Source organism: Argopecten irradians, chromosome 2 (assembly GCF_041381155.1).
Source record: "Argopecten irradians isolate NY chromosome 2, Ai_NY, whole genome shotgun sequence".
Lineage (NCBI taxonomy): Eukaryota > Metazoa > Mollusca > Bivalvia > Pectinida > Pectinidae > Argopecten > Argopecten irradians.
The window spans coordinates 43,618,586-43,630,948 of NC_091135.1; the positions used below are offsets into that span (position 1 = coordinate 43,618,586).

Consider the following 12,363-nt stretch of genomic DNA (forward strand, 5'->3'; position numbering starts at 1 on the left):
CATCTTGAAAACACATTTTGAACTTCTTCTCAAGTTCTACTAGTGCGATTTGGCTGAAACTTGCATGAAATGATCCTGACATGGTCCCGACAAAGTGTTGTTATTTTTCGGGTCGATCCGAAATCCAAGATGGCCGCCACAGCCGCCATCTTGAAAACACATTTTGAACTTCTTCTCAAGTTCTACTGGTGCGATTTGACTGAAACTTGCATGAAATGATCCTGAGATGGTCCTGACAAAGTGTTGTTATTTTTTAAGGTTGATCCGAAACCCAAGATGGCCGCCACAGCCGCCATCTTGAAAACACATTTTGAACTTCTTCTCAAGTTCTACCGGTGCGATTTGACTGAAACTTGCATGAAATGATCCTGACATGGTCCAAGCAAAGTGTTGTTATTTTTCGGGTCGATCCATAATCCAAGATGGCCGCTACAGCCGCCATCTTGAAAACACATTTTGAACTTCTTCTCAAGTTCTACCGGTGCGATTTGACTGAAACTTGCATGAAATGATCCTGACATGGTCCTGACAAAGTGTTGTTACTTTTTAGGTTGATCCGAAACCCAAGATGGCCGCCACAGCCGCCATCTTGAAAACACATTTTGAACTTCTTCTCAAGTTCTACCGGTGCGATTTGACTGAAACTTGCATGAAATGATCCTGACATGGTCCCGACAAAGTGTTGTTATTTTTCGGGTCAATCCGAAATCCAAGATGGCCGCCACAGCCGCCATCTTGAAAACACATTTTGAACTTCTTCTCAAGTTCTACTGGTGCGATTTGACTGAAACTTGCATGAAATGATCCTGACATGGTCCCGACAAAGTGTTGTAATTTTTCGGGTCGATCCGAAATCCAAGATGGCCGCCACAGCCGCCATCTTGAAAACACATTTTGAACTTCTTCTCAAGTTCTACCGGTGCGATTTGACTGAAACTTGCATGAAATGATCCTGACATGGTCCAAGCAAAGTGTTGTTATTTTTCGGGTCGATCCATAATTCAAGATGGCCGCCACAGCCGCCATCTTGAAAACACATTTTGAACTTCTTCTCAAGTTCTACCGGTGCGATTTGACTGAAACTTGCATAAAATGATCCTGAGATGGTCCTGACAAAGTGTTGTTATTTTTTAAGGTTGATCCGAAACCCAAGATGGCCGCCACAGCCGCCATCTTGAAAACACATTTTGAACTTCTTCTCAAGTTCTACCGGTGCGATTTGGCTGAAGCTTGCATGAAATGATCCTGATATGGTCCTAACAAAGTGTTGTTATTTTTCGGGTTGATGCGAAATCCAAGATGGCCTCCACAGCCGCCATCTTGAAAACACATTTTGAACTTTTTCTCAAGTTCTACCGGTGCGATTTGGCTGAAACTTGCATGAAATGATCCTGACATGGTCCCGACAAAGTATTGTTACATCTCTGGTTGATCACAAATTGAAGATGGCTACCATGACACTATATCTAATTAATTTCCTATATGTTAAGGCCCTTGGGCCTCTTGTTTGAAATAAAATTTGTTGAAAGAAATTGAAAATGATCCTGACATGGTCCTGACAAAGTAACACCATATATAATTAGTTTTACTATTGCCAAGGTAGTCAGATGACCGTTAAGGCCCTTTGGGCCTGTGTATTTTTGCATAGTGGAACTGTTGCCCTTTTTATAGTGCTATATCACTGAAGCATGCCGCTGAAGACACCAAGCAACACACCCCACCCGGTAGCATAGAGACTTAAGGGTGTATGTTACCTTGCTGTGACATGGAGACTTACGGCTGTGTGTTACCTCACTGTGATATGGAGACTTAAGGATGTATGTTACCTTATTGTGACATAGCGACTTAAGGGTGTATACTGCCTAACTATGACATGGAGACTTACGGATGTATGTTACCTTATTGTGACATAGCGACTTAAGGGTGTATACTGCCTAACTATGATATGGAGACTTAAGGATGTATGTTACCTTGCTGTGACATGGAGACTTACGGCTGTGTGTTACCTCACTGTGATATGGAGACTTACGGATGTATGTTACCTTAATGTGACATAGCGACTTAAGGGTGTATACTGCCTTACTGTGACATGGAGACTTACGGATGTATGTTACCTCACTGTGATATGGAGACTTACGGCTGTGTGTTACCTCACTATGACATGGAGACTTACGGATGTATGTTACCTTAATGTGACATAGCGACTTAAGGGTGTATACTGCCTAACTGTGACATGGAGACTTACGGATGTATGTTACCTTAATGTGACATAGCGACTTAAGGGTGTATACTGCCTAACTGTGACATGGAGACTTACGGCTGTGTGTTACCTTAATGTGACATAGCGACTTAAGGGTGTATACTGCCTTACTGTGACATGGAGACTTACGGATGTATGTTACCTTAATGTGACATAGCGACTTAAGGGTGTATACTGCCTAACTGTGATATGGAGACTTACGGATGTATGTTACCTTATTGTGACATAGCGACTTAAGGGTGTATACTGCCTAACTATGACATGGAGACTTACGGATGTATGTTACCTTAATGTGACATAGCGACTTAAGGGTGTATACTGCCTAACTGTGACATGGAGACTTACGGATGTATGTTACCTTAATGTGACATAGCGACTTAAGGGTGTATACTGCCTTACTGTGACATGGAGACTTACGGATGTATGTTACCTTAATGTGACATAGCGACTTAAGGGTGTATACTGCCTTACTGTGACATGGAGACTTACGGATGTATGTTACCTTAATGTGACATGGAGACTTAAGGGTGTATACTGCCTTACTGTGACATGGAGACTTAAGGATGTATGTTACCTTAATGTGACATAGCGACTTAAGGGTGTATACTGCCTAACTGTGACATGGAGACTTACGGATGTATGTTACCTTAATGTGACATAGCGACTTAAGGGTGTATACTGCCTAACTGTAACATAGAGACTTAAGGGTGTATGTTACCTTGCTGTGACATGGAGACTTACGGCTGTGTGTTACCTCACTGTGACATGGAGACTTACGGCTGTGTGTTACCTCACTGTGATATGGAGACTTAAGGATGTATGTTACCTTAATGTGACATAGCGACTTAAGGGTGTATACTGCCTAACTATGACATGGAGACTTACGGATGTATGTTACCTTAATGTGACATAGCGACTTAAGGGTGTATACTGCCTTACTGTGACATGGAGACTTACGGATGTATGTTACCTTAATGTGACATAGCGACTTAAGGGTGTATACTGCCTTACTGTGACATGGAGACTTACGGCTGTGTGTTACCTCACTGTGATATGGAGACTTAAGGATGTATGTTACCTTAATGTAACATAGAGACTTAAGGCTTTATGTTACCTTACTGTAACATATAGACTTAAGGCTGTATATTTACCTTATTGTGACATAGAGACTTAATTAGGATGTATGTTACCTTACTGTTATATGGAGACTTAAGGCTATATGTTACCTTAATGTAACATAGAGACTTAAGGGTGTATGTTACCTTACTGTAACATAGAGACTTAAGGGTGTATGTTACCTTACTGTGACATGGAAACTTAAGGATGTTATGCCTTTTCTATGACCTTGTAATGTAAGGGAAATGTTCCTTACACAACAATTCTTAATTTTTGTTCTGGAAGCTGTAGGCAATACACTGAGGCTTAAACCTGTTCCCACCTATCAGTGGTCGAGATTAACTAAACATTCCAACCTTTCGCATGTACACAATTAAAATTGTGCAGCTGGCTGTTCATAAACTAATATCCAATAAAGTGAGAACATCTGAGGCTATGGCCTCAATAATTCAGTATCTACTCCTGTCTTAATAGCCTCGTAATCAATTTTCTTTTATTTCACTTCCTCAAAAAAACTGCCCAATGTGAAATGCACCTGTTACTGAGATGAACAGTAGTTACAGCTATCGATGGTCATGACAGACAAGATAACATGCTTAAGAGATCTATTTAGAATTCTTGACATTATTGTTCATGTATAGTGATGAATTTCACTCGATAATTGATAAGATTGGGTGGTGCTGACTGGCCAACAGCAACAACATACCATTGATTTGATGGAAAGAACAGGTTTATTTTTCACAATATTGTTCTCAAATTGTAATTAAAGTATCTATAATTATCAAAGACATAATTCATATCGAGATACATTTGTTCTTCATACCTATGTGATAAAAGACAAAAAAAATAATTTCATTTTATTTCTTATATCAAAATTTTCTTGAAGACAGAAAAGGCTTCAAAAGACATTTTATTTTTTCTGTAAAATTTCAAAATTTTCTTGAATACAGAAAAGGCAAAAAGGACCTGCTATTTGATCTTTAAGATTACAAAATATTCTTGAAGACAGGCAAATTATTTTACATGTTTTTGGATGAATTGAAGTCTTTAAGTACCTTAATATATATGTACCTATACTTTTATGAACTGCATGGTTACCTAGGTATTTATTTGAGTAAAAGTACTGTATATCTCCCCTATATTGTTGTTTGCATAATATCAGATTGGTGCGTGTAAAATGTGCCCTTTCTGTTTTTATTAAAATATAAGCTATCATTTTGAAAAACATATTTCATTATAAAAATTTAAAGTAAAAATATCCAGTAGTAATGATTGATTTTATTAGTTTTTATATTCTCTTGGGAGGCCTTCTTACTGCAAATGCTCTTTTCCCAGGCTTGTCAATTCAAAATGTGCTACGTCAATTTCAGTGCAAGAAATTGACAACACAAAAACAAACATATTTTTTACCAGTACCTATGGATTTATAGATTTTAGATCAATTATTGGGGTCTTGGGTAGTCTTCTGTCTGTTATCACCCCAAACTTTCTCATGGCTGCACAGTCTAGTCACAGGCCTGTGGTGGAAAAATAAATATTTGAGAGGTATTGAATGGGTATTCCTAGGAATTCTCGTGTTTAAACAGTTGTATTTTCTTTCATCTTAATATTATGATTGAGTTGAAAAAACTCAAGGAAATGGATCACAGTTTTATGTAATGTGGGAAATTAATGAGGTTTTGTTGATCTTAATAATATTCTAATTGATTACAGTATTGTTGTTGCTGTAAATCAATCATTATTTGTTGCTTAATTGATAATATAGAACTTGAATATATTAAATACTTTTTACTTTCTCCTTCTTTGATTTTGTTCTGTGTTAAAGTTTCTTTCTCCTTTCTTTGTTAGTTATAGAAATCTTAGAATATTCCATTGTACATGTAATACCATAATTATAAACTATGATATGAAATTTAACATTTACCATTATTTATCTCTCTTGCCATATCTTACCTGATTTTACACAGTAGATTATCAGCTCAAATAATGAATTTGCCCATTCACAGGGGCTGCTAATGAACAACATAAAATATGTTGCAATTTTTACAGTCATATTTTAGTGTAATATTATGTATGTATGTATAATAGCATTCTGAGGAAATTATGAGATAAAATCAAGGAATAACCTTGACGAAAACAGTTTTTGCCGTTGGTCTTATTGATATCTTAGCTTTGATATTTGTAGGTAACTACAATGACATTTGTAGGTATCTGCTAAAGCTATTCTTTTTTTTTATTGACAACTGTTCATTGATATTTTTTTTCTGAGAAACAAATTATTGAATTACAGAATATACAACATGTTGCTTATAAAGTAATATTATACCTTTGTATCCTGAGAAGAATATATTAGTACTTTGGACATTTAGACCAGATATATACAAAACCTATAAGAATATATATAATAGGGGGAGATAACAAATTATAAAGATAACATTTGTGTTTGTCTACTGGAGTTTAACATAACAGGACTGGGCCCCCTCATGGTGCTGCTCTTTAATTCCTAACTCAGTTTATACAGATATGGTCAGACTAGATAAACTTTGCCGTGCTCAAACAGCATTGTCTTATAGAATTATCGGTTCCTACAGACGTTTGGGCTACTGACTATTGGTTTTAATGACCCTGGTTTGTCTGTGGTCAAGCAAGTAATTTTGTCCCTTCAGGCCAGCAGCATAGGTCTGGTCACACTAAAAAAAGCTCCATCATCCAAAACATCCCAGAAGGTTTGATGGCAGTGTATACTATATAATTTGGGGTAAACTCTTGTCTAGCATCTGTCTTACAATCACATAGAAATAGGTTTAAAATACCACAAAGGCACACTGTCATGTTATCAGGCAAGGAGAACAGACCTGGCTTACTTGGGTGTCAGCATTATCATCAGATCTAAAGTCAAAGTCAAAAGTTCAAAAACATTAGGACCCTCCACTAGAGATATAGGAATAGCCAGAGACTTTGGCCTGCTGTCATGTTTTCACTTTCCATGTTAATAAAATCGATGTTTTAATCTGTAAAAGACGTAGTTTATGTTTTGGCGTTACTGTGATATTTGAGGTATGCCAGACCCTACCTGGTACATACATAGGTAGATATATCACAGAGATGGTTCTAGTTAGGGAACAAAATGATAGGTGGCGCTGTCTGTATGTCAAGGTCAAAGAAGAGTTAATCATACCATCACTTATAGAAGAACCAAGTTTTTATACCATCACAGTAGCTTACATTGATAAAATCTGTAAATCAATTTCTTGTCTAGAAAAGTATATAATCATTGACCAGATTCCCAACCAGTCTCTAAAATCATCACCCAAATTTTGCTTGATAATTCTCTGTTTCTGTGACATATTTTGTCTGCTTTTAGAAACTAGGGGAGATACATGTAATCTACTGTAAGAATTTGACTGAGAAAATCTTATCAACATTTTAAGGTCTGGTGGTCAGTCATTGGAATAGGTAATGGGTGAAAAAGAAAAAATTGGAGAAGGGAACAAGTGGTGAGGGATGATGTTGGTGTTGAAATTTGTTTGCAAAAATCAGTTTACAGTTTTGGTAACTCAGTATTTAAGGTTTCAAAATGTCCAGTATTATGTTTAAGTTTTATTGAGCTTGTATTAGATGTATTTGATCATAGGCATGCAGCCTTCTTTGCCTGTATTGAGGACTTAAGATAAATCTGTTGTATTGTTTCAGGCCACAATTTGACCGGTAGTGTGTTGAGAAGGCGACCCATTTTCCATTCAGCTGTAACATCGACTTGTAAGTATTTATATAGTAGTGTGCTTATTTTATTTTGTAGTTAAAATCTAGATCAAAATGTTGATGATTATATCTGACCAGTTTGGCTCCTGCTGCTTGGTAAGCTAAGAAACAGTCTGGTCTACCCTGTTGTGGCACTGTCCATAGACAATACTCTCTACTCTGTGTGGTAGGAAATAGGCCTGTAGTATGATACTGAACCAAACTAGGATACAAATGACCTTGATGAAGGTCAGTTCTGGATGACCACATTGTAGTTAAGATGTGGGAGATGTCATTAGGGTAAGCAAGCCTTCTCAAATAGAAGCAGCTTTTCTATATGTCCATTTGCTGTATGTAGGTGAAATGTTTTTTGCAAATTAATTAAGTTCTGCCTGTCCGCCTGAAAAAAAAATCAGTCTGATAGAAAATATATTGGTCTGGATTTATGTACTGTAGAGAACCTGTAAAAGATAAATAGCATGTTATACTTCTAATCAAGTGACATGGAAAACAATCCTGTTGTATTGTTTTAACTAAAACAACCTTAAATACTACAATAAACTTTACATGAAGGTCACTGTGAAGACTTATATGTCATAAGTGTTTTTATAATATTATGATACCAAAACTGATTCCATAACAACTATTTTGGAATTTTAATTTAAGAGTTATATGCACAAAGGATCTCTCTACATAAGTGGTCTCTTTACACAGGTGGTCTCTCTTCACAAGTGGTCTCTATACACAGGTGTTCTCTACACATGTGGTCTCTCTAGACAACTGGTCTCTAAACACAGGTGGTCTCTTTACACAGGTGGTCTCCCTACACATGTGGTCACTCTACATAGTTTGACTCTTTAAACAGATAGTCTCTCTACACATGTGATCTCTTTGCACAAGTTGTCTCTTTACATAGGTGGTCTAGATGTGGTCTCTATACACAGTTGTTCTCTTAACACAGGTGGTATCTTTACACAGGTGATCTCTTTACACAGGTGGTCTCTTTACACAGGTGATCTCTTTACACAGGTGGTCTCTTTACACAGGTGGTCTCTTTACACAAGTGGATCTTATAACATTAGGTTTTGCATTAATGTATGATATATTGGTACTTTAACACTTCACAAAGTTATCTTCTTTCAACAAAGGGTTTCCTTTCATAAAGTCATAACTAAGTACTGTTGATCTCTTAACACCAAAACTGTACTTTCAGAAGGTCTCAAAATCTCCACAATCTTCTCTTAAATCTTCACACTCAGGTATCTGTTTATTACAGTATTTGCTGAAGTGAAAATCATCATCAAACACAATGTTGGACTGTTAGTCCAAAACATGACTGGAATATGACGCCATTGACTCAAAACCTACTACGGCATTGATTGAAAACCTATAACACCATTGACTGAAAACCTATGACGCCATTGATTGAAAACCTTTAACACCATTGGCTGAAAACCTATGACGCCATTGATTGAAAACCTTTAACACCATTGGCTGAAAACCTATGACGCCATTAACTGAAAACCTTAAACACCATTAACTGAAAACCTATAACACCATTGACTGATAACCTTAAACACCATTGACTGAAAACCTATAACACCATTGATTGAAAACCTATAACACCATTGACTGAAAACCTATAACACCATTGACTGAAAACCTATAACACCATTGACTGAAAACCTATAACACCATTGACTGAAAACCTATAACACCATTGATTGAAAACCTATAACACCATTGACTGAAAACCTATAACACCATTGATTGAAAACCTATAACACCATTGACTGAAAACCTATAACACCATTGACTGAAAACCTATAACACCATTGACTGAAAACCTATAACACCATTGACTGAAAACCTATAACACCATTGACTGAAAACCTATAACACCATTGACTGAAAACCTATAACACCATTGACTGAAAACCTATAACACCATTGACTGAAAACCTATAACACCATTGACTGAAAACCTATAACACCATTGACTGAAAACCTTAAACACAATTGATTGAAAACCTATAACACCATTGACTGAAAACCTATAACACCATTGATTGATAACCTTAAACACCATTGACTGAAAACCTATAACACCATTGACTGATAACCTATAACACCATTGACTGATAACCTTAAACACCATTGACTGAAAACCTATAACACCATTGACTGAAAACCTATGACACCATTGATTGAAAACCTTTAACACCATTGACTGAAAACCTATAACACCATTGATTGAAAACCTATAACACCATTGACTGAAAACCTATAACACCATTGACTGATAACCTTAAACACCATTGACTGAAAACCTATAACACCATTGATTGAAAACCTATAACACCATTGATTGAAAACCTATGACGCCATTGATTGAAAACCTATGACGCCATTGATTGAAAACCTTTAACACCATTGGCTGAAAACCTATGACGCCATTGATTGAAAACCTATAATACCATTGACTGAAAACCTATGACGCCATTGACTGAAAACCTTAAAAACCATTGACTGAAAACCTATAACACCATTGACTGATAACCTTAAACACCATTGACTGAAAACCTATAACACCATTGACTGAAAACCTATAACACCATTGACTGAAAACCTATAACACCATTGACTGATAACCTTAAACACCATTGACTGAAAACCTATAACACCATTGACTGAAAACCTATAACACCATTGACTGAAAACCTATAACACCATTGACTGAAAACCTATAACACCATTGACTGAAAACCTATAACACCATTGACTGATAACCTTAAACACCATTGACTGAAAACCTATAACACCATTGATTGAAACCTTAACACCATTGATTGAAACCTTATAACACCATTGACTGAAAACCTATAACACCATTGATGATGAAAACCTATAACACCATTGACTGAAAACCTATAACACCATTGACTGATAACCTATAACACCATTGACTGAAAAAACCTATAACACCATTGACTGAAACTAACCATTGACTAAAACCTATAACACCATTGATGAACCCATTGATTGAAAACCTATAACACCATTGACTGAAAACCTATAAACACCATTGACTGAAAACCTATAACACCATTGAAACCTATAACACATTTGACTAAACATAACACCATTGACTGAAACCTATAACACCATTGACTGAAAACCTATAACACCATTGACTGAAAACCTATAACACCATTGACTGAAAACCTATAAACACCATTGACTGAAACAAACCATTGACTGAAACCTATAACCATTGACTGAAAACCTTAAACACCATTGACTGAAAACCTATAACCACCATTGACTGAAAACCTATGACGCCATTGATTGAAAACCTTTAACACCATTGACTGAAAACCTATAAACACCATTGATTGAAACCTATAAACACCATTGACTGAAACCTAAACACCATTGACTGAAAACCTATAACAACCATTGACTGATAACCTTAACACCATTGACTGAAAACCTATAACACCATTGACTGAAAACCTATAAACACCATTGACTGAAAACTATAACACCATTGACTGAAAACCTATAACACCATTGACTGAAAACCTATAACACCATTGACTGAAAACCTATAACACCATTGACTGAAAACCTATAACACCATTGACTGAAAACCTATAACACCATTGATTGATAACCTTAAACACCATTGACTGAAAACCTATAACACCATTGACTGATAACCTTAAACACCATTGACTGAAAACCTATAACACCATTGACTGATAACCTTAAACACCATTGACTGAAAACCTATAACACCATTGATTGAAAACCTATAACACCATTGACTGAAAACCTATAACACCATTGACTGATAACCTATAACACCATTGACTGAAAACCTATAAACACCATTGACTGAAAACCTAAACACCATTGACTGAAACCTATAACACCATTGACTGAAACCTATAAAACTACCTTAACACCATTGACTGAAAACCTATAACACCATTGACTGAAACCTATAACACCATTGACTGAAAACCTATAACACCATTGACTGAAAACCTATAACACCATTGACTGAAAACCTATAACACCATTGACTGATAACCTTAAACACCATTGACTGAAAACCTATAACACCATTGATTGATAACCTTAAACACCATTGACTGAAAACCTATAACACCGTTGACTGAAAACCTATAACAGCATTGACTGATAACCTTAAACACCATTGACTGAAAACCTATAACACCATTGACTGATAACCTTAAACACCATTGATTGAAAACCTATGAAAACCTTAACACCATTGACTGAAAACCTATAACACCATTGATTGAAAACCTATAACACCATTGACTGAAAACCTATAACACCATTGACTGAAAACCTATAACACCATTGACTGAAAACCTATAACACATTGACTGATGATAACCTTAAACACCATTGACTGAAAACCTATAACACCATTGATTGATAACCTTAAACACCATTGACTGAAAACCTATAACACCATTGATGAAACCTTAAACACCATTGACTGAAACCTATAACACCATTGACTGATAACCTTAACACCATTGACTGAAAACCTATAACACCATTGACTGAAAACCTATGACGCCATTGATTGAAAACCTTTAACACCATTGGCTGAAAACCTATAACACCATTGATTAAAACTACTATAACACCATTGACTGAAAACCTATAAACCATTGATGAAAACCTTAACACCATTGATGACCTGAAAACCTATAACACCATTGACTGATAACCTTAAACACCATTGACTAAAAACCTATAACACCATTGACTGAAAACCTATGACCCATTGATTGAAAACCTATAACACCATTGCTGAAAAACCTATGACGCCATTGATTGAAAACCTATAATACCATTGACTGAAAACCTATGACGCCATTGATTAAAACTAAAACACCATTGACTGAAAACCTATAACACACCATTGACTGAAAACCTTAAACACCATTGACTGAAAACCTATAACACCATTGACTGATAACCTTAAACACCATTGACTGAAAACCTATAACACCATTGATGAAAACCTATAACACCATTGATGAAAACCTATAACACCATTGACTGAAAACCTAAACACCATTGACTGAAAACCTATAACACCATTATTGAAAACCTATAACACCATTGACTGAAAACCTATAACACCATTGACTGATAACCTTAAACACCATTGACTGAAAACCTATAACACCATTGAT

At 36.1% G+C, this 12,363-nt stretch overlaps 1 protein-coding gene across 3 annotated transcripts in view; it reads left to right on the forward strand.

Annotated features, from left to right (window-relative positions):
- Positions 1 to 12,363, forward strand: part of LOC138315611 (protein CBFA2T1-like) — a 129,617-nt gene that overhangs the window by 69,523 nt on the left and 47,731 nt on the right. For all 3 annotated transcript variants that reach the window (XM_069256756.1, XM_069256757.1, XM_069256753.1), the window contains one exon: positions 7,070 to 7,135. Coding sequence is in view for 1 of the 3 variants with exons in the window: in XM_069256753.1 (XP_069112854.1) it covers positions 7,070 to 7,135 (66 nt within the window). In the remaining 2 variants the exon portion in view is untranslated. The remainder of the gene's footprint in view (positions 1 to 7,069; positions 7,136 to 12,363) is intronic.